The sequence below is a fragment of the Nematostella vectensis genome, chromosome 9, assembly GCF_932526225.1.
Source record: "Nematostella vectensis chromosome 9, jaNemVect1.1, whole genome shotgun sequence".
Taxonomy (NCBI): Eukaryota; Metazoa; Cnidaria; class Anthozoa; order Actiniaria; family Edwardsiidae; genus Nematostella; species Nematostella vectensis.
In genome coordinates, this window is record NC_064042.1 from 262129 (window position 1) to 284463 (window position 22335).

At 37.5% G+C, this 22335-nt stretch overlaps 3 protein-coding genes across 5 annotated transcripts; 1 reads left to right on the forward strand and 2 right to left on the reverse strand.

Annotated features, from left to right (window-relative positions):
* Positions 1-697: 697 nt before the first annotated feature.
* Positions 698-8730, reverse strand: LOC5501529 (omega-amidase NIT2). 2 transcript variants are annotated; one of them, XM_001622759.3, is made up of 10 exons: positions 8665-8730; positions 7903-8021; positions 4404-4616; positions 3839-3932; positions 3323-3397; positions 3039-3117; positions 2645-2660; positions 2150-2232; positions 1894-1949; positions 698-1821 (listed from the first exon to the last, which is right to left on the reverse strand). In XM_001622759.3, exons 1-10 carry the CDS (start codon positions 8675-8677, stop codon positions 1736-1738), a joined length of 834 nt encoding a protein of 277 aa, XP_001622809.3. In that variant the 5' UTR covers positions 8678-8730; the 3' UTR covers positions 698-1735. The 2 variants fall into 2 exon arrangements, with proteins under 2 accessions (XP_001622809.3, XP_048588545.1); XM_048732588.1 differs by lacking the exon at positions 8665-8730 and adding an exon at positions 8422-8564.
* Positions 8731-8746: 16 nt separating this feature from the next.
* On the forward strand, positions 8747-14337 carry LOC5501525 (serine/threonine-protein kinase Chk1). 2 transcript variants are annotated; one of them, XM_048732586.1, is made up of 14 exons: positions 8747-8934; positions 9080-9203; positions 9464-9587; positions 10727-10861; positions 11215-11321; positions 11409-11490; positions 11793-11897; positions 12131-12212; positions 12397-12431; positions 12557-12656; positions 12857-13040; positions 13293-13424; positions 13669-13770; positions 14058-14337. In XM_048732586.1, the coding sequence occupies exons 1-14, from the start codon at positions 8873-8875 to the stop codon at positions 14127-14129; spliced, it is 1446 nt and encodes a 481-aa protein (XP_048588543.1). In that variant the 5' UTR covers positions 8747-8872; the 3' UTR covers positions 14130-14337. The 2 variants fall into 2 exon arrangements, with proteins under 2 accessions (XP_048588543.1, XP_048588544.1); XM_048732587.1 differs by lacking the exons at positions 8747-8934; positions 9080-9203; positions 9464-9587 and adding an exon at positions 10036-10047.
* Positions 14338-16298: 1961 nt separating this feature from the next.
* Positions 16299-22210, reverse strand: LOC5502982 (UDP-N-acetylglucosamine--dolichyl-phosphate N-acetylglucosaminephosphotransferase). The gene is made up of 7 exons (XM_001624050.3): positions 21993-22210; positions 20984-21104; positions 20184-20397; positions 19550-19784; positions 18466-18654; positions 17700-17946; positions 16299-17058 (listed from the first exon to the last, which is right to left on the reverse strand). Exons 1-7 carry the CDS (start codon positions 22148-22150, stop codon positions 16975-16977), a joined length of 1248 nt encoding a protein of 415 aa, XP_001624100.3. The 5' UTR covers positions 22151-22210; the 3' UTR covers positions 16299-16974.
* Positions 22211-22335: the final 125 nt, after the last annotated feature.

Genomic DNA, 22335 nt, shown 5'->3' on the forward strand with positions numbered 1-22335 from the left:
TTTTTTTTGTAACGCACGATATTTTTACAGTGAATAAGGACATTTTTATGTACTCACAGCATATTTTATGTGTTCATGCTTTGTTCAGTATCCTGTATATATTTTATGCACACAAGAAAATAACTAGATTCCTTAGATAACTTGATTCCTTAGATTCTAACGCAGAGCATAGCGCGCGATAGATAGATACACTGTTAGTTTCATGGAGTTATTTTTACTCCACTCAGAGAGTAAAAACTACTCTTTGCGATGGAGTACTTTTAAAGGAGTAATTTGAACTCCTTTATTGGAGTAAAAACTACTCCACTGAGGAGTAGTTTTTTTGTTTACTCCCTTAACGGAGTAAGTTTTACTCTGCTGAGAATTAGTATCGAATGTTTATTAGAAAAAGAGTAATTTTCACTCTTGTTGGTCAAATAATGGAGTAAAAAGTACTCTTTTCTGGGAGGTAATTTTAGCAGAGTAAAAGCTGCTCTAACTATCTGAAGTGAAAAGAGTTATTTTTACTCCAGATGGCCAAGAAATGGAGTAAAAAAGTACTCATTTGAGGGGGTAGGTTTTGAAGAGTAAAAACTACTCCAGCCATCTCGTGTTGAAAGAGTAGTTTTTACTCCAGCTGTATCTTTTTAGAGCAGTAACAAACCACTCTAAATATATAAAATAAAGGGAATTGTTTTTTTACTCTGAATTAGCTGAATTTAAGAAGGAAAACGATAGTCTTTATTATATAAGACAAAAGATAAAAAAAATAATTTATCGTATTTATTGGTATTGAGACAAAAAACTCTACCCTGTGCCTAGGAGTTTCCTAAGATTTCCTAAGTTCGATCAAAACAACAAAATATGATTAAACTTCCTAAAAATTCCTAGGATTTCCTAGTATAAGCAGTAGACCAGAAAATCGGAATAATTTGGATATGAAAATGTTAGGAAGAAGATTTGAAGTTCTACAATTTAGGAACTCTTAGGAAATTCTTAAGAAATCCTAAAAGAACATTTTCAATACAAGAACAGGCCTCACCATACTTGCATATATTGTCAGCTATACTATCGGCAAAGAGCAGGGCATTCAGAATGACCTGGAGACTCAGAAGAACTGGGACAAGGGAGTCATGGACATCCAGGCCATCCAATGACGTCACAGCACCTTGTGACATCTCAAACAAGTCTGCAAGCTAATGTTATCGAGAGCCCGCATTGTATTAACATGATGTATCAACAAAGTTTGGGTCTCAATGGACGCAAGTGCAAACATGCTGGTGAGAACCAACGGACATATCCAAGTCACCTTTCTTGTACACAGATCTATCCTATTGTCCTTCTAATAAACTATTCAGATAGGATTTGCAGGAGTAGAGTCAAGTTAAATTCATTTCTAAAAAACGTCACTAATAGTTATGAGAATATTCCTATAATAATTAATTACTCGATTACTACTTACACAGTCTCTCAGTATTTCTAATTAATTATTGGTATTTTTAAAGTATCTATAGAGAAATATTTTGGCTATTTGGGCATCTTACAACACCTATAACTCAGCTGTTTCCTTTGTAGGACACTTGAACTATAGTGTCCATGTTAACAAAAGGACAGGGATTAATAAATCCCTGAATACAAAAAATACTAGTTATCAACCTTTTTTATACCCATGACTACCCAGGGTCATAACATTATGTAACATGGGGGCAGCAGTGCCGTTATCTTTGCTAAGAATATCCATGATTGTCAGGAGTATTCATTTCCCTTGTAGTTCGTACACATCATCTCGCTTTTGGGACTGAACTGGTATCTGTGAGCGCACCTCATTTAGATATTTCAGATCTAAAAAGAAGATGATTAAATCAAACAAGAATACAGGAAACTTAGCTCTTACTAAGAGCCCATATTTCTTACCAATTTCAGCATATAAAATCTGCTCAGTATGATCGGCTTTTGACACAATTTTTCCCCTGAAACAAAAAAAGAAACTGTTATAAGGGCAACACAGAATAAAACAACACAAAATCATGCTAAGCATAGATATGAAATCCAAACAAAATAAAGAACTTGTCAGAAATTGACACAAAAATAGGAGTGAAAAAAAAAACCCTCCTTAACCACCCCGTATCCCTGGAATTGAACACTTACATCACCTCAAGCAGCCACTTACCAAGGGTTTACGACAGTGGAGTGTCCCCAAGCGATATAGGTAGCATTGTCATCCCGGGCAGGAGATATTGTGGCTACATATAACTAAAAGGTAAAGTGATATCAACATGAGAGAAGTAAAGTACAAAATACCACACTTAGAGGGGCCTGTGTGAAATGTTGAGGTCATTAAACGTATGATCTAATATTGGTGGATAAAACAGGCTGAGATCTGGGTTATCCCAGGTATAGTACAGGAAAGCAAAGAGATTTGATTACCCAGACTTGTCTTTGTCTTTAGTCAGCTGAAAAATGTAATCACCAACTAAATTATGTTGAAAACTTGGCTTAATAACTTGATTAATAACTGTTTTAATTTCCAAGTAATCCAGCAGTCAAATTCAGACCAGCCACCCCTAAGCATCCCTCTGATGGACATTTCAATGTAAAGGAGGTAACATTAAATAGCATCAAAATGTGTCTATGCAGGAGTTAAGGTGCAGCAATATGTGATTACCTGATTGTCCAGTGCTCTACAATAAAAACAGATATGTTATTTAAAGTGCAATGGCAAGGACTAAGTTAATTGTAAACTAGAAAAACAGTGCTTAACTCTATTGAGTAAAATATGATTAAAGCTACTACCACAAAATCATCTTGTTTATCTACATACTCTTTGTTAACTTTGTTAGCAGATTCTGGCTGTGTGAGAAGAGGTTTATCATAATGGCACATCCCCCTCTGGGGGGATGGGGTTTACAAATACGATTTGTAAAGAGAGTGACCAAGCCATCATGTTCAAAATCATGCAAACTGAGAAACAACATTCATGCTAAAGACCATTGGTGCAAGCTGTCTGTGCTCACATAAAGGGTGCACTACCTCTATGTATGGGTGTATTTCATATGTACCTTGCTCTTGTCAAGAGCTCCCAGTGTGCTGGCCCAGTTGTCATGTTGAATGCACCAGGATAGAGCAAGAGATGACAGCCTTAGAAAAAGAGCTACTTTTAAAATTTTTTAATTTGATTGAAAAATTTTCAGAGGAATGACAAAACAAAATTACAGAACTTCAAAGAACCTTCTCCAGGGAAGCACTGCTTGTTCTTATTATTTTTGGTCAGTGCGTACAATGATTAATAATGGTATCAAGGAACAAAATTAAACGAATGATACTGTACTATATGTATACTTACCCTTTTTAGCATATAACTGTGCCAACTCAGGAAATCGCATGTCGTAGCAGATACCAATTCCAATTTTGCAATATTCTGGTCATCAAAACATATTTTAGAAAAAAAAAATATATTATTAGGCAGGTGGAAAGGGAGCAGGTATGGTAGAGCAGTATTTTTAAAAGGTCATCAGTTGTAATTGTGATTGTAACTCTTTTCTATGCAGCGGATACTCAGATATTTATTTCAATGACAGGGATCAAACTTATTTCAGGGCTGAGAACATTGACTGGGATTTTTTTTTACTGTGAACATTGAGCAGAAGGATGGTGCATAGGGACGAAATCCTTATTTAAATCATGATACTGTAAAGTTGTGCTGTTTAGAAATTAGTACTAAGAAAGTAGTAAAAAATCAGGTACTTTGGGAAAAATAGAACTCAGGGTCTGGTATTTTAAAGGGCTGCGAGTTTATATCCTTTGTTTAAATACTAACCAGGACATGGACTAAGAAAATTTCATGGAATTTCATCTCTACCTGTGTCTAGTATGGTGAGATTTTCCCCAGGAGAGAGAACTTCTGATTCTTGAAATCGAATCTTGCCTGGGACATCAATGTCAAACAAGTGAATCTACAAAATCAAAAGAAATTCATGTTTCAAATACTGTGAATGGGTCTTTATCTAAATTCTAGTCAAAAGGGAGAGCTTTTCTGAAGAAGTGCACTTATTTCCTAAGCTGGGATGCTAGATTTTTGAGCAGAGATACAACATGGTCAAAGGCATACATGGTGCATACAGCAACTGTATCTAAATTGCTGGTTCTTGTGGGGGCAGAAGGCAGGGGAACCTAGACAAAAATCTTCGGAGCAAAGGCAAGCATCAATTAACTCAACTCAAGCCTGAACCAGGAATCAAACCTGAAACCAAGAGTCACAGGCAATATAGGGGACACTGGCAACTGGGCCACCCTACCAAAATTTGAAGGAGAGGTGAAATAGATTCCATAGGCACTTTTTTTAAGCTTGTCACTGTAACAAATAGATATGATACTGAATCTGCTTGTAGCATTGTGAAAAACATGAATGCATAACAATAACTTACCTTCCTGTGCTTTCCCATCAAGTTTCCTGACGGATCATAGGAGAGAGATGTGTTATAGAGCTTTCTGTTACTGGCCCGTTCAGGGATGGACCCTCCGACAATATATGCCCCAGTTTCCTTGGCAACCTCTGCTAGCATGTTGGAGCTTTCCCCCGGGATTTCCTCAGCATAGTCCTTAAAGTACTGGGTACCATATGGTGAGTTGAAGCACTCCTATCACAACAAATCCAATAACATTAACATTTACTTTGACTTACAGGCAAAGCAACAAACAAATTGACTTACTGGCAAAGCATCAAACAAACTGACTTACTGGCAAAGCAACAAACAAATTGACTTACTGGCAAAGCAACAAACAAATTGACTTACTGGCAAAGCATCAAACAAATTGACTTACAGGCAAAGCAACAAACAAATTGACTTACTGGCAAAGCATCAAACAAACTGACTTACTGGCAAAGCAACAAACAAATTGACTTACTGGCAAAGCAACAAACAAATTGACTTACTGGCAAAGCAACAAACAAATTGACTTACAGGCAAAGCAACAAACAAATTGACTTACTGGCAAAGCATCAAACAAACTGACTTACAGGCAAAGCAACAAACAAATTGACTTACAGGCAAAGCAACAAACAAATTGACTTACTGGCAAAGCATCAAACAAATTGACTTACAGGCAAAGCAACAAACAAATTGACTTACTGGCAAAGCATCAAACAAACTGACTTACTGGCAAAGCAACAAACAAATTGACTTACTGGCAAAGCAACAAACAAATTGACTTACTGGCAAAGCATCAAACAAATTGACTTACAGGCAAAGCAACAAACAAATTGACTTACTGGCAAAGCATCAAACAAACTGACTTACTGGCAAAGCAACAAACAAATTGACTTACTGGCAAAGCAACAAACAAATTGACTTACTGGCAAAGCAACAAACAAATTGACTTACAGGCAAAGCAACAAACAAATTGACTTACTGGCAAAGCATCAAACAAACTGACTTACAGGCAAAGCAACAAACAAATTGACTTACTGGCAAAGCAACAAACAAATTGACTTACTGGCAAAGCAACAAACAAATTGACTTACTGGCAAAGCATCAAACAAACTGACTTACTGGCAAAGCAACAAACAAATTGACTTACTGGCAAAGCATCAAACAAACTGACTTACTGGCAAAGCAACAAACAAATTGACTTACTGGCAAAGCATCAAACAAATTGACTTACAGGCAAAGCAACAAACAAATTGACTTACTGGCAAAGCATCAAACAAACTGACTTACTGGCAAAGCAACAAACAAATTGACTTACTGGCAAAGCATCAAACAAATTGACTTACAGGCAAAGCAACAAACAAATTGACTTACTGGCAACGCAACAAACAAATTTACTTACTGGCAAAGCAACAAACAAACTGACTTACTGGCAAAGCAACAAACAAATTGACTTACTGGCAAAGCATCAAACAAATTGACTTACAGGCAAAGCAAACAAATTGACTTACTGGCAACGCAACAAACAAATTGACTTACTGGCAAAGCAACAAACAAATTGACTTACTGGCAAAGCAACAAACAAATTGACTTACAGGCAAAGCAACAAACAAATTGACTTACAGGCAAAGCAACAAACAAATTGACTTACTGGCAATGCAACAAACAAATTGACTTACTGGCAAAGCAACAAACAAATTGACTTACTGGCAAAGCAACAAACAAATTGACTTACTGGCAAAGCAACAAACAAATTGACTTACTGGCAAAGCAACAAACAAATTGACTTACTGGCAAAGCAACAAACAAATTGACTTACTGGCAAAGCAACAAACAAATTGACTTACTGGCAAAGCAACAAACAAATTGACTTACTGGCAAAGCAACAAACAAATTGACTTACTGGCAAAGCAACAAACAAATTGACTTACTGGCAAAGCATCAAACAAACTGACTTACTGGCAAAGCAACAAACAAATTGACTTACTGGCAAAGCAAACAAATTGACTTACTGGCAAAGCATCAAACAAACTGACTTACTGGCAAAGCAACAAACAAATCGACTTACTGGCAAAGCATCAAACAAACTGACTTACTGGCAAAGCAACAAACAAATTGACTTACTGGCAAAGCAACAAACAAATTGACTTACTGGCAAAGCATCAAACAAACTGACTTACTGGCAAAGCAACAAACAAATTGACTTACTGGCAAAGCAACAAACAAATTGACTTACTGGCAATGCAACAAACAAATTGACTTACTGGCAAAGCAACAAACAAATTGACTTACTGGCAAAGCAACAAACAAATTGACTTACTGGAAAAGCAACAAACAAACTGACTTACTGGCAATGCAACAAACAAATTGACTTACTGGCAAAGCAACAAACAAATTGACTTACTGGCAATGCAACAAACAAATTGACTTACTGGCAAAGCAACAAACAAATTGACTTACTGGCAAAGCAACAAACAAATTGACTTACTGGCAATGCAACAAACAAATTGACTTACTGGCAAAGCAACAAACAAATTGACTTACTGGCAAAGCAACAAACAAATTGACTTACTGGCAAAGCAACAAACAAATTGACTTACTGGCAAAGCAACAAACAAATTGACTTACTGGCAAAGCAACAAACAAATTGACTTACTGGCAAAGCAACAAACAAACTGACTTACTGGCAAAGCAACAAACAAATTGACTTACTGGCAAAGCAACAAACAAATTGACTTACTGGCAAAGCAACAAACAAATTGACTTACTGGCAAAGCAACAAACAAATTGACTTACTGGCAAAGCAACAAACAAATTGACTTACTGGCAAAGCAACAAACAAATTGACTTACTGGCAAAGCATCAAACAAATTGACTTACTGGCAAAGCAACAAACAAACTGACTTACTGGCAAAGCAACAAACAAATTGACTTACTGGCAATGCAACAAACAAATTGACTTACTGGCAACGCAACAAACAAATTGACTTACTGGCAAAGCAACAAACAAATTGACTTACTGGCAAAGCAACAAACAAATTGACTTACTGGCAAAGCAACAAACAAATTGACTTACTGGCAAAGCAACAAACAAATTGACTTACTGGCAAAGCAACAAACAAATTGACTTACTGGCAAAGCAACAAACAAATTGACTTACTGGCAACGCAACAAACAAATTGACTTACTGGCAAAGCAACAAACAAATTGACTTACTGGCAAAGCAACAAACAAATTGACTTACTGGCAAAGCAACAAACAAATTGACTTACTGGCAAAGCAACAAACAAATTGACTTACTGGCAAAGCAACAAACAAATTGACTTACTGGCAACGCAACAAACAAATTGACTTACAGGCAAAGCAACAAACAAATTGACTTACTGGCAAAGCAACAAACAAATTGACTTACTGGCAAAGCAACAAACAAATTGACTTACAGGCAAAGCAACAAACAAATTGACTTACAGGCAAAGCAACAAACAAATTGACTTACTGGCAAAGCAACAATCTTGGCGCCAGCTGCAACTGCCTCTTTGATTTTCTCTCTTGCTCTCTGCAAGTTCTGCAACTTGTTGGCTGTGACGGCTAGCTGGACCAGGCCAATACGAAACACTAGGATAGGAACAGCCATTTTCACACTAAATACCTACGTGTATTGGGACTAGCTACTGTAAGCTACCAGCCCTTAGTGTTGAACCTAGAAAATCTAAAGGCTTTGAGAAAAAAGTGGTTAAATCCTCACCTTCCCCCCCTCCCCCCCCCCCCCCCCCCCCCCCCCACACACACACACACACAAACTGCCCGCACCAGAAACTTTGGAGCAACTATAGAATACAACGGCCAATTCGACATTGCACCTTGATTTCTATAGTACGGCGAATAAATACAATGGAAATGCATATAAATACAATGGAAATACAAATAAGTTTGGATGTGGCCTTAAATTCTATAGTTTAGCCGAAACTTTGCCAGCAAAAAATGGCGCTACACAAATTTTTTTTTCATTACTTACTAGTAATTAACAAGCAAAGTTCTTATATCCTTTATTTCCATAATAGAAGAATTTTCGAAAAGAGCGGACAATGATTGATATCTAATGTTATCCATAAGTGAGATAGATCTTTCTCCACTTTTAAGACTGCTAGGGCATTAAAAGAACTGTCTTGACGTTATTTCACGTCTTTGGAAAAGTCAAGTAACTACAATCGTGGAATAATTAGCAAAAATCGACCAAAATCTTATCCAAAATACTCACCTAAGGCGGCCATCTTGTCACCCAGCGCCTAAACCATAAATGGCTATGATTGCCTTATATGGACCGAGATAGTCGTGTGGGAAGTGCGAAAATACGCGCGAAAACAAAAGTCGAGCAAGAAAGCAAGAAATACAAAACTTGCAGGGCTCACCGTTGAATACCTTCTGTTTCATTGTCGATTATTTCCTGTAGATGATAACAGATCGAGATGACACCGTTCGTGGAAGGTTGGGATTTCATTGAGACACTCGGAGAAGGCGCTTATGGGGAGTAAGTGAGATTTATAACTGGAAATTTGACTTATCGAATGCAACACGTGTGCAGGAATGTGTTTGTTGTAAATATGTCGTATGAAATCAGTAATTATGGCTTTTATTGGCATTGATGGCTCTGATCTTTTGATGATCTGTTACAGAGTTAAGCTTGCAGTTAACCGAGAGACTCAGGAGGCAATCGCTGTAAAAATAATTAATATCGAACGTGTCAAGGCCGCTAGCTCACAAAACGGCACCAGCATACAAGACGATATCAGAAAGGAGGTAAAGTAAAAAGCTTTTGACTTTCTGTTAATGCAAGACCAATCTAATCTTGATGCTAAGTTGTTAGTGGGTAGAGTAATAATATCCCGACAACTGAGTATCGACTTCTTGTTTAAGACTTCAATCAAGCTATTGTTCGAGATTGTTATTGTTTTGGTCTACTGAGTTTGTATAGCTAGAGCGTACCTATCTAACGTCTTAAAAAAAAACTCATCCTTATATAATTAAACGTGAAGATTAGCTAATGTTTTTTTTCACAGATCTGTATTCACCGAATGCTCCAGGATGTCCATGTTATCAAGTTTTATGCCCAAAGAGTGGAAAACAGCAAGCAGTACCTCTTCCTGGAGTACTCCTCTGGCGGAGAATTGTTTGATAGAATAGGTAAAGTATCTGTTAACCTCTGGTGAATAATTGTTTGAAAGAATAGGTAAAGTATCTGTTAGCCTCTGGTGAATAATTGTTTGAAAGAATAGGTAAAGTATCTGTTAGCCTCTGGTGAATAATTGTTTGAAAGAATAGGTAAAGTATCTGTTAGCCTCTGGTGAATAATTGTTTGAAAGAATAGGTAAAGTATCTGTTAGCCTCTGGTGAATAATTGTTTGATAGAATAGGTAAAGTATCTGTTAGCCTCTGGTGAATAATTGTTTGATAGAATAGGTAAAGTATCTGTTAGCCTCTGGTGAATAATTGTTTGATAGAATAGGTAAAGTATCTGTTAGCCTCTGGTGAATAATTGTTTGAAAGAATAGGTAAAGTATCTGTTAGCCTCTGGTGAATAATTGTTTGAAAGAATAGGTAAAGTATCTGTTAGCCTCTGGTGAATAATTGTTTGATAGAATAGGTAAAGTATCTAAAACCTGTAAGTGGAGGGGTTATAAGCCTCTTCATCTCTGGCCCTTAGCCATGGTTTTGAATAGAGTAGGGTTGTTTGCCCATTAAGCAGAGCATTTTCTTGTGCATAGGTATCTCACTCATACTAGAACATTTTTTACTTACTTTTCTTTTCTTTGTGCTGACCTTCCAGTGTATTTTCGAAATCCCACTATTCCCAATCTCACTCGTCACACATTCTCGTCACACATTCTCTCACTATCCATTTGCAAATTTAGGTTCTGTATGTGAGTTAAGTTGAAGGGAATTATTGGCAATAATTTGGATTCCAAAAGATTTTGTTCCTTTTAAGACACATCCCGATTTTTAAATGTCTAAATATTAAACTCTAGAAAAAGTAAAATGGACAGGTAGGACTGGCTTCTCACAGCTGTGGCCCAGGTTTAAATCATGAATGAAAAACTTTGAATCTTTTGTTTCTAATGTCTCATTTCAGACTTAGTGTCTAAAGCAAGTTTGGTGTCTTTCGTCAAGGCTGCATTGACAATGTTCCCCCAGATGGCTTATGACAACACTAAATGAAGAAACAGCCACTTATTTCATTCTGTCAGAGTAGTAGACTGACACTACACGTATTGCAACTGATATATTTATCTTTGCTCAAAGCCATGAAATTATATTGTTTCCAGAACCTGACATCGGGATGCCCCAAGCGATGGCTCACAAGTACTTCAAACAGCTACTTGCAGGAGTGGAATACTTGCACAGACAGGGTGTGACACACCGTGATATCAAACCTGAGAATCTGCTCCTAGATGCTGATGGTATGCTCTGACATTTTTAAGAGGGCTCAGAGTTAGCAAACTAATGGTTGCATTTGCAACTATATGTATATTTGTTTTCAAAATTTGACTGAAAAACTTAACTTGTTGATAAACAAGCAACTCATGCTAATTGCATATTTAACAGATATTGAAGAAAATTATTATTTTTCAAATGAAATATGCCAAATCCATTGCAAAAGTGATATGGAAATCTGTGTCTGTCTACTAGGGTGCACTGCTTCTGTTCTAACTAGACCTTCTGTGACTAAAAATTTGCTTCATAAAAGTCACGAGCATTAAACTTTGTATAGAGGTGACATATTTTAAAAACATATACACATTTGTCACCCCAGATAACTTGAAAATCACAGACTTTGGATTTGCAACTGTATTTCGACACAAGGGGAGAGAGCGACTGCTGGGAAAATGCTGTGGAACACCACCATACGTCGCCCCAGAGGTGTGATAAACAAGAGCTACATTCAACATTTTTTGTAAGATTAAAAGAAGAGTACCTGATTTTTATTTTTTAATATTTCTTGATCAGGTCTTGGGGAAGATGGACTACCGTGCCCAGCCAGCTGATATCTGGTCATGTGGAATTGTGTTGGTAGCCATGTTAGCAGGAGGTTAGTCTTAGTCTAGTGAAAGGCAAAGAAGGTACTTCAGGTAGCTACAGTAGCATGTGACTCATGTCTGATCTCAAAATTGTTTGTTTTTGAAGAGGGAGGAAAGCCAAAACTCTCAGAGTATATGCAAGAATTATCAGACTCTTCTCACATTTGTACTGAATCGAACTTGGAATCTAGTGACACAAAGCAAAAGCTCTAAGAGTGATGCTTCATGAAGTGTGCCACCTAGATTCCCACATCTTTCTGTGAATCTTTTGATGTGTATTCTTATTTGAATGATTCCTTGTTTTAAATTGTAGAGCTCCCATGGGATGAGCCATCGCCAAGAAATAGAGAATATCTTGCATGGATAGAAAACAAAATAAATAGAACACCATGGGTCAAGATTGACCCACAACCTTTAGGTGAGTGAATTAAATTTTATTATGTATTTAAACCTTTAGGTGAGCCAAGTAGAGGTGATGCTGTAATTAGTGAATTGTTCTCATTAGGGGGGAGGTGGTCCAATACTATCCGATATTATTTAATACATAACTGCACACACCCCCCTCAGCAAATCCTGGGCACAGGCCTGCTAAAGACACACAGCTATTTGAATCCTGACAGACAGACTGAATATTATGTTGTTGTTATCCAGCACTTTTAAAGAAGATTTTACTGGCAAACCCTTCTAAAAGATGCACCATTCCACTGATCAAGGCCGACAGATGGTTTGATAGGTAGGTTCAGTTCTTATCTATTTCTTTTCCATAGTTTTAAATGGTCTTCATTTACTGTGAAAGCCCCCCCCCCCCCCCCCCCCCCACCCTCAGAAACACACTGATTTTTTGACTATGCAGTGTAATGCTCCAGTAACTGTGACTTCATACTTCATATGTGTTATCTAAAGTCCTTGTTTTTTAGGACATTTACTGTGACTACCAGAAGCCCTGGCAATAGTAAGTCAATATGTAATTTCATTATTTATTTATATGTTGAATTACGTGACAACCATTGTAGTAAGTTGGAATGGTCATTTTGTGGCCACAGTTGTATATTCATTGGGCCTGCTTTTGCTCGTCAGACTCCCGAATTGAGAGCTCACCTTGTAGTTCACCATGTAGCACTGGACCCTTTAAAAGACAGAGGTCAGAGGCAGACACACCTGTGCTCAAAGAAAAGAAGTAAGTAATTACACATGTAAAAAGGTCGTTCACTAAACAGCAGTCAAAGAAAAAGGATAACTGAGATGTTGTACATGCTGTATCTTTACATCTCATACACTTTATATCTGTGTTGATGCATTTTTTTAACAAACGAACTTGAGCACATAACTATATGAAGAGCAGACCCCATCATAATAAAATACTATTGTCTCTTGCAGCGAGGCACACATCTCTGCATCACAGCCCGAGCCTCGGCGGCACCTGGATAGTGGTTTAGGGAGTGCCATTGGCTCCACTGAGGATTGTGGTGAAGCTAAGGAAGCCTTGTGGTTCTCACAGCCAATCCACCCAGACCACATGCTACTTAGCAGCCAGTTGCCATGTACGCCGGGGTCATCACAGGTGAGCAAGGAAGCTACATGGTGTTGATAGAAGTTCTTTTGAGGAAGATGATGATGATGATTGTTATGGGGATCATGAACCATCATGAATGTGATCACAGTGATGTTCATGGTCAAGAAAGTGATGGTGATACTACTGTAACCAGCGCTATGACTTTGATGATGAAAACTTTACAGTTACTATGACAGGGTTCAAAGTTTTTTTTCTAAATGGGGTTGAAAAACTGCCTGACTATGTGAATATGGTTTTCAGACCCCGTTCCAGAGATTAGTGAAGAGAATGACAAGAATTCACTCCAAGAAAAACCAAGAAACTACCCTAGCCAAGTTAAAGGACGCTTTGGATAAGCTTTCTTACTCTTACAAATGCACTGGTGTTAAACTGGTATGTAAATAAGTAAGCAACAAGATAACAATTCAATTCTTTGTTGTACGGCTTCCACAAATACAGTTATTAATTACAGTATGGGTAATGATGACATTTTTGTCACATTTGTGTGTGAATTAATACTAGTTTGTTTCCTATGTATAGGACAGGGTAATGTTCCACAAAAATGGCAAACATTTTTTGTTTCATTTGATGTTTGTCCATTGATGAGTCTGATATTAACGCATTTTTTGCCTTGTAGTTAACAGTAGAAACAATTGACAGACGGAAAAATAAGATTGTGATGAAAGTGAGTCTGATTGATATGGCTCCTGCTGTCCTAGTGGACTTCAGACTTTCTAAGGTGGGTACCAATGAGAAATATATTAAGATGAGAAGCCTACAATGCGTGCTGTATGGCATTGGATCATTTTTTCATTCTCATAAAACATTTTTTGCTTTTCAAAAGTACTGCAAGCTGGATATACAGCCATTTTGGGAAGCCAAACATTGTTCTATCAACTAATAATGCACCTGTATGCATGTTAACATTATGAGCTAATAATGCTAATAAATATGATGTGCCTGTACGCATGTTAAACATGGTTCCATGATCTACTTTCATGATCTACTTTCATGATCTACTTTCAGGGTGATGGACTCGAGTTCAAGAGACAGTTTCTCAAGATAAAGGCAAACTTGAAAGACATAATGGAGCGATAGCATCCAAGAAAACACATATATACCATGATAACATAGTGCCATCCCTCAATTAGTCATATTATTGATCAAGAGGACCTAAAAAGTCAAACTAAAATGTCCTCGTTTACGATATCTTCAATCTGTGATGGACCTGGGAAAATGTTATAATCTAAAGAAAATATTATCAAACATACTCCCTATGCATGAAATAAAACAAATTTTACTAATTGATTTTAGTTAGACCAGTTTTGCTTCCACAAACTAGAACTGGTACCCTAGAATGGTGTTGCCTAAAAACATAATCAATAGCACAACTAGAAGAACTACAGAAAAATTGTAGAAAAAGCTAGATGGTCTGCATAGGGATGGTGTAGACAAGCAATAAATCAACACAAGGTTGAAAAGGTATGTTTTATTGCCTTTGTGAACTACTCTTTTTAAGAGGCATACAGCAAATTTTTTAAACTTGTGTTGATTCAAAGCATAGTCAATAGCAGTCGATTTTTATAAAGAATTGTTGATCTTTTCAATGCCAAACTGCTTAGCTAACCACAAGATAAAGGAAATGTTGGTAAAGTACTTCACTACCTCCCAACACGGTGTAGAAACAAGGACAGCATTCCAGGCTCAACAGGTCAGTACGCAGCTCTTACAAGCTGCAATTTGATTGGGCAAATGGACAATACCCGCACCTCGACACAAAGAACGAGAAGAATAGAGACAAAAGAACTCCTTTGTAGAACAAAGATAATAGGAGACAAAGTAGCTGCGTACTTACTCGGCTCAACACAGTGTAGAAACAGTGACAGCATTCCAGGCTCAACATAGTGTAGAAACAATGACAGCATTCCAGGCTCAACACAGTGTAGAAACAGTGACAGCATTCCAGGCTCAACACGGTGTTAGAAACAATGACAGCATTCCAGGCTGAACACGGTGTAGAAACAATGACAGCATTCCAGGCTCAACATGGTGTTAGAAACAATGACAGCATTCCAGGCTCAACATGGCGTTAGAAACAATGACAGCATTCCAGGCTCAACACGGTGTAGAAACAATGACAGCATTCCAGGCTTAACACGGTGTAGAAACAATGACAGCATTTCAGGCTCAACACGGTGTTAGAAACAATGACAGCATTCCAGGCTCAACATGGTGTTAGAAACAATGACAGCATTCCAGGCTCAACATGGTGTTAGAAACAATGACAGCATTCCAGGCTCAACACGGTGTAGAAACAATGACAGCATTCCAGGCTTAACACGGTGTAGAAACAATGACAGCATTTCAGGCTCAACACGGTGTTAGAAACAATGACAGCATTCCAGGCTCGACACAGTGTAGAAACAATGACAGCATTCCAGGCTTAACACGGTGTAGAAACAATGACAGCATTCCAGGCTCAACAGGGTGTAGAAACAATGACAGCATTCCAGGCTCGACACAGTGTAGAAACAATGACAGCATTCAAGGCTCAACACGGTGTAGAAACAATGACAGCATTCCAGGCTCAACAGGGTGTAGAAACAATGACAGCATTCCAGGCTCAACAGGGTGTAGAAACAATGACAGCATTCCAGGCTCAACAGGGTGTAGAAACACTGACAGCATTCTAGGCTCAACACGGTGTAGAAACAATGACAGCATTCCAGGCTTAACACGGTGTAGAAACAATGACAGCATTTCAGGCTCAACAGGGTGTAGAAACAATGACAGCATTCCAGGCTCGACACAGTGTAGAAACAATGACAGCATTCAAGGCTCAACACGGTGTAGAAACAATGACAGCATTCCAGGCTCAACATGGTGTTAGAAACAATGACAGCATTCCAGGCTCAACAGGGTGTAGAAACAATGACAGCATTCCAGGCTCAACAGGGTGTAGAAACAATGACAGCATTCCAGGCTCAACAGGGTGTAGAAACAATGACAGCATTCCAGGCTCGACACAGTGTAGAAACAATGACAGCATTCAAGGCTCAACACGGTGTAGAAACAATGACAGCATTCCAGGCTCAACATGGTGTTAGAAACAATGACAGCATTCCAGGCTCAACAGGGTGTAGAAACAATGACAGCATTCCAGGCTCAACAGGGTGTAGAAACAATGACAGCATTCCAGGTTTTTTTATTTCACCAGCAATGCGGTGCTGTTATACTGTAATATCACGCTTGTTTATAGCAATTTTGTTTTCCATGATATCTATTTTTTTATTATACAACAATTTGTTAGATAATTACTGAAATCCATAAATTACTCTTGATTTTAGCTGCAAGACTGTAAAATACAAAGAATGTATTATTGCTTCTACATACTTACTAAAATATGATACACATTTTAATTTTTTATATATTGCTTTCACACCAATATATTTTAGGTGATCACCTTTTTGCTCATTGCTCAAACACTAAAAACTCAATTCATTGTATCCTTGAAAAAGATCTTGCCACAATGCCATCCAAACAACAAAAATGTGCTCTTTCGTTGTAAAGAAAAACATTTTAGATCAGGTCATGAAATATTAGAACCTGTCTAGCTGAACCTTCCCAACACTTGACAGGATCTGTTGTCATTATCCTAATAAACAATACTCAGAATTAATAAGCATGGTCACGCCCCTAGTGGCCATCCCCTGTCTGAGCTATTGGGGGGAGGGGGGCACAGCCACACCCATACTGGACATTTCCTTATAATTATAATAAAATATAATTTTAAAATACTGGGGGGCACGTGTGCCGAGTGCACCATCTGCTACGAACCTGCCAGTAGACATCCTGTATAGGGTTTGTTTCCCATTTATTAGATGGGCATTTTATGTTTGGATGGTATTATACTGATTTATACTAAAAATACAGTTCAACATTATCATTTTGCATGGTGTTCCTCCACATCATAGAATAGTCTCACCAAATGGTATCTAATGATGAAAGCTGTGCAGCTACCAACCAGCTGAAAACAAGCAATGGGGAAAAAGTTTAGCATCAAGAACATGGCACCTCTGGAACAATAGGGGACCTGCACTAAGAGATCTTTCTGGGCGGCAAATTCAAAACAAAATTATCACAGAAATGACTGTGCCCATCACACCAGAGAACGACGAAAAAATAAAATCCTTAAATGAAACAAATCCTTTCTGGAAACAAAGAATTCTGTCTTTTCCTAAGAGCTGAATAAGTTTCTGTTATTTTGCGCTAAAACCCTGAGCGTGTGCTAGTTTGCCACCAAAAAATTAATTTGATCCCTTAGCGCAAGTCCCCTATTGACAGATTCAGGGGCGGCAGAAGGGGAGGGGCAGCCCCCCCCAATTTTCTGAGCAGATGTTTCTTTAGATGTATATGAACGTTTTTTTTTTAACCCACAGGGTTCAAGTGGTATTTATGCAACCGACAACAAATTTGTTGAACAGTTCTTATAAATAGGATTTGGAACCACCACCCATCCCTCCCCCCTGAAACCACAACCCACCCCTCCCCCACAACTTTGCCTCCTCCCACTTATGGGACCACTCTGCCGCCCCTGAGATTGAACAGGCTTATCATAAAGGGTAGGTTATCTGTCTTTTCCAAATGCTGCAAATACACCATCCTCACCTGTATACCCAGTATGATATACACCAGCATCTTCTCATGCGTAGGACCTAACAACTTTATCAGCAGGTTAATGATAGTAAAGTTACTGACTCTGGTGTACTTCTTGTCTTCTCCTATGCCATGCTCGACATGGATCAGTCTGAGTAGGCCGAATACCGTGATGACAAGTCTGCCGATAGGGTTAAGGTCTTGGGTCTTGAATGGTGCTGAGTAGCTCATGCCAAGCTTACCAGTCTCTGGATTTAACCTACACATGCAAAAATTTGCTGTAAAAGAGTGTTTGCAGAGTAAGATCAAGCCCATCATTAGAAGAATCTGATACACAGGCAGAGCAATTTAGAATTCATAAAAAAATTAAACTCAAAATTCATTTGAATGAATTTCATGAACTTGGCTTTTGAACTTGGACTTGGCTTCATGAACTGGAACTTGGCTTTTCACAAAATTATTTCTGAGACAAGTGCCTGACTGCCTAATGAGGAGGCTTGCAGGCATCAAAGTATGAGGTTGCATCTTTTCCATCAATTAGTTTGCAGTAGCTATCGTGATATATGCTTTTTAATCTTATCTACCAGGTGTGGCTAACTAGCAACAAATGTTTACTGTTAAAACAACCCTTAGAGGGGGTGGGTAAGTTTTTTTAAAAGCTTCTTTTCTATATATTTTCCAAAAATATCGATAGTTCCATTTCAGCCATATTAAATACCTTTTTTACTTAACAGTGAATCCCCCACAAAAGCATGTATAAAATGAAAATAAATTTCACCTTGGTAATCTGTGTCTTGGGCAGGGTACAAATTTGAATAGCTGAGGCAATGAGAAGACGAAATTGAATACTTGTGGGATAAAGAAGAGAAGCATTGTTTTGCTGAAGTGGCCGAGGATCCCAACAACAGCGAATGCCATGCCAGCAAAGTAGCAGAAAGTATCTCCCACAAAGATACTAGAGGGGTACCTGAGCAGAACAAAATAACGCTATATCAATAACGGGACAAAATAACCATATTTCAATAACAGAACAAAATAATGCTATATTTATGACGGGACAAACCATATATCATTAACCATATATCAATAACAGAACAAAATAATGCTTATGATGGGACAAAATAACCTACAGTATCAATAACAGAACAAAAAAATGCTATATTTATGACAAGACAAAATAATATATTAATAACAGAACAAAATAATTATTTATTTCTGGCGGGAAAAAATAACCATACATCAATAACAAAATTAAATAATGCTATATAAATAACCAGAAAAAAATAACCATATATCAATAATAGAACAAAATAATGCTATATTTATGACGGGACAAAATGGCATGCCACATGGGCGTCGGAGTGGTTGGCCTTTAAGTGATGAGGGAGAGGTCCAGTAAAAATATGAGGAGAAGGACAGGATAACATCTCAATCCCTCCATGCAAGGGGGCCATTGGGGGTAGCTTTTATGTGTCCCCCTGTGGTTGGCAAAACAAGTTGGGAGGAGGGGAAGGGATCACACTGATAATAATTTGTTTTAGCAATCCTTTGTATTTTTCAGGAAAGTAGTTGGGAATGGAGGAGAAGCCTGTGGTGGCCTGGTTTTAGAGTGCAGGAAGGGTTGTCTTCTTGAAATATTACACCAAAATAGTAAAAAATTCCAGTTAGTAACCTCCCAAACATGGCCATAACCAAAAATAAGTAAGGACTTAGGCCAAGGGTATGGGAGAGCCCTGTACTAAAGTATCATTCTAGATATTCATCATGACTGAGGTAAGAGCCTTGTTCTGTCATATACTGGCTACAACCCTGTTTTATCTAATAATGGTTTACAATAATCTGAGTAAGAGAATTCTACTTACCAGTTGTAATACAACAATGCAGAACATACTGCTATAAAAGGAAGCATGAAGTACAAAGAGAAAAGATGGTTTTGCCAACAACATGTTCCCTGCAGCTCCAGTAAGTTGAACAGCACAATAGACATGGCTATTATTAATGACTGTCCAGCCTCTACACCATTAATTCCCGCCAGGATGTTGATTGCATTTGTGCAAAAGACGGCAAGCATGCCCATGTACACATAGTACAGTATTCCTGGTACACAAGAAAAAGACAATAATCTCAGGGTGTTATCATTGCACAAAGAAAGGTTTCTTATCTGGATTGATGATAGAACATAACAAAATTGACTGTCTTTCTAAATAACACAAATTTTGACTGATTGAAAGTTCTAAGGTATATCTCACTGGTGGTAATAAAATAAATTGTATGGCAAATAGTAAAAATTTTCAACATTTTTGGGACCCAAAGCAATCAAAATCAAATACATGCTTGTTCTCCTATTCAGACTCGAAGACTAAATGTTTATTTTCTGTTAGTTTATGTTACAAAATTTTCTAGATACAAGAGGTAGTAGTACATTGATGGAGTACAATCCAAAAAATAACAATTATAGTCAAGTATAGACAACTAAATATAAACTGGTGCACATACCGAGATCAAGGTCAAATCCAAATATAAACCTGACAGGTTTAGGTACAATGATTGTGGTAATGCCGATATTCACGAAGTAGACCATGAGGAGGGGTAAGGATGCCATTGTGGGGAGGATGAGTTTGTCCCGCCATTTCAGGTCTAAGACATCATCGGCAAAGCCCAGGAAGATCATACAGCATATAGACAGCAGTGCAGCAATGAACATCACAAACTATCAAGGAAATAATTGCATTAAACAAGTACTATTTAAAAAGAAAGAACACACCCCTTTGATATCAGCATATGCACAAGTATACTATCCTGGTTAAATCAAAAAGAAAAAAAGGAAAATAAATGAAAAAGTCTAGGTAATGATGGGTTGGCAATTTAGGGTTTTCATTGTCACAAATCAAGCACAAACTTTAGGATAAGGCAAAATAAAGGATGCAAACCCACAACATTGAAATATTACAAGGCAATTCTTGTTTTAACCAAGTATTCGATGAAACCACCTAAATTAGCTGTTACGTGATTACTTTACTGATTGTTCTTAGCGCTATATTAAGACGATTGACAACTCAATGATACTGTATTATATTACCTACTCCCATGTAGATCTATTCTCTCTCTTTGTGAATAAACTATTGAACACAACACGTAACATTAGCTAGCTTTATTATCGCAAAAATATATTAAAATTTAATAAAATCAATAAACAATAAAGCAAGATGAATTGCATTTTTTTCAACCAAGAAGATTTCCCCTCTTTTTAATTGAAAGAAGAGGAAGAACAATTGAAGAAACTGTGTATAGCATACCTCATGGTGTGGAAAGTCAAAGTCTCCTTTCTCAAGCCAGATAGAAAGAAAGGGTAGCGGGATGAACAGGAACATACAAATAAGAAAGAGAGCACCGCCAACTGCACCCAGACCCTCAGGGCTAGAAATGGTCATTACAACAAATTCAGCATCAGACATGGCCATAAATAGTACAGCAGATATTTATTCCTGGTAAAACATGGCTTTGTTCATTCATATTTAAAGCATAGAAAAACACTAATGATTGTATGTTGGGTAAAAAGAACATGGTAAGAATGGTGGGGATGATAACAAATAATGGACCAATATAGTTTCATGGATTAGGCTAAGTTCAAACGTCGTATTATCCATGAGCCATATTCAATGCAAATGCATGCAAATGAAAATAAAACAATCGACTTAATTCATTCGCATGCATTTGCATTGAATACGGCTCATGGATAATACGATGTTTTAACTTAACCTCACAGATTAAAATATTCTAGGTCATTAATTCTTGTCATCGATCTATCATCTTTTGGGAATGTGTTTTAGCCTTATGCCTTTTCATTGTTTTGTCCCCTTAACCTTTATAGGTAGATATTAACTTTTCATGGTACACAATAACCGTATATTTGATTTTTGAATAATTGACAAGGAAAGCTGTGCACATATCTTTTTGATTTGAGTGTTTTTTAATTGACAGAAGAGGGGAGTTAAGAATGCACAGAGTGAGAGATAAAAAAACAGAGAAACTTATTCAGTGCAAGCATTCAGATAAAATTCAAGATACCTTTCCAACGGGGTGGTCTAATTGCAATGTACAGTATTTCCCAACAGTGATAGGATAGTCTGGGTCATGTGCTTCAAGAATAGATTACTTATCGGTTTCCTTGGTGGTGAACCAAAATAACATACTCGTCAAGGCGGTAGCATAAGCACTACAACCATGCAGGTATGGCATGGAACAATAATTCTGTGATGTAAAACTTGCAAAAGGAATGACTAAAAGGACTAGAATTTCACTCACATAGGGTCCTTGTTGTCCTTCTTGTTCATATCTTTCCCAGCCAATCCAGCAAAAGCAAAAAGCATTTTCACTCGCGGAATGACTTTCATTGCTATTATGAATGTAATTAAAGACATCAAAAGGTTTAAAACCAAGGGGTATACCATTCTATAGATCATTTTTAAGGCGAAATGTCGATATAAACAAATCAACAGATCAAATTTTCGACTTAGAGAAAATCATAACATTTTGGGGATAGCCGCTGGCCGTATTGGAGGCGTAACACAGAGATGGCTTCCATGCTGTGATTGGCCAAAAGATGTGTCAATTATTATCAATGCCTTTGTTATTATTGGCTATTGAA

What these genes read in the sequence shown, in the direction of transcription:
- LOC5502982 (XM_001624050.3), bottom strand. Translation starts at nt 22,150, where the DNA reads ATGATCTATAGAATGGTATACCCCTTGGTTTTAAACCTTTTGATGTCT. An exon ending in TTGACTTTCCACACCATGAG is followed by an intron (nt 20,398 to 20,983) that starts GTATGCTATACA and finishes TTTCCTTGATAG; the next exon opens with TTTGTGATGTTCATTGCTGC. An exon ending in ATATCATACTGGGTATACAG is followed by an intron (nt 17,059 to 17,699) that starts GTGAGGATGGTG and finishes GCTTGTTTTCAG; the next exon opens with CTGGTTGGTAGCTGCACAGC.
- LOC5501525 (XM_048732586.1), top strand. Translation starts at nt 8,873, where the DNA reads ATGACACCGTTCGTGGAAGGTTGGGATTTCATTGAGACACTCGGAGAA. An exon ending in TACCAGAAGCCCTGGCAATA is followed by an intron (nt 12,432 to 12,556) that starts GTAAGTCAATAT and finishes TTTGCTCGTCAG; the next exon opens with ACTCCCGAATTGAGAGCTCA. An exon ending in GTACGCCGGGGTCATCACAG is followed by an intron (nt 13,041 to 13,292) that starts GTGAGCAAGGAA and finishes TATGGTTTTCAG; the next exon opens with ACCCCGTTCCAGAGATTAGT.
- LOC5501529 (XM_001622759.3), bottom strand. An exon ending in ACAGTTATATGCTAAAAAGG is followed by an intron (nt 3,118 to 3,322) that starts GTAAGTATACAT and finishes TCTTTTTCTAAG; the next exon opens with GCTGTCATCTCTTGCTCTAT. An exon ending in GATTTTATATGCTGAAATTG is followed by an intron (nt 1,822 to 1,893) that starts GTAAGAAATATG and finishes TCTTCTTTTTAG; the next exon opens with ATCTGAAATATCTAAATGAG.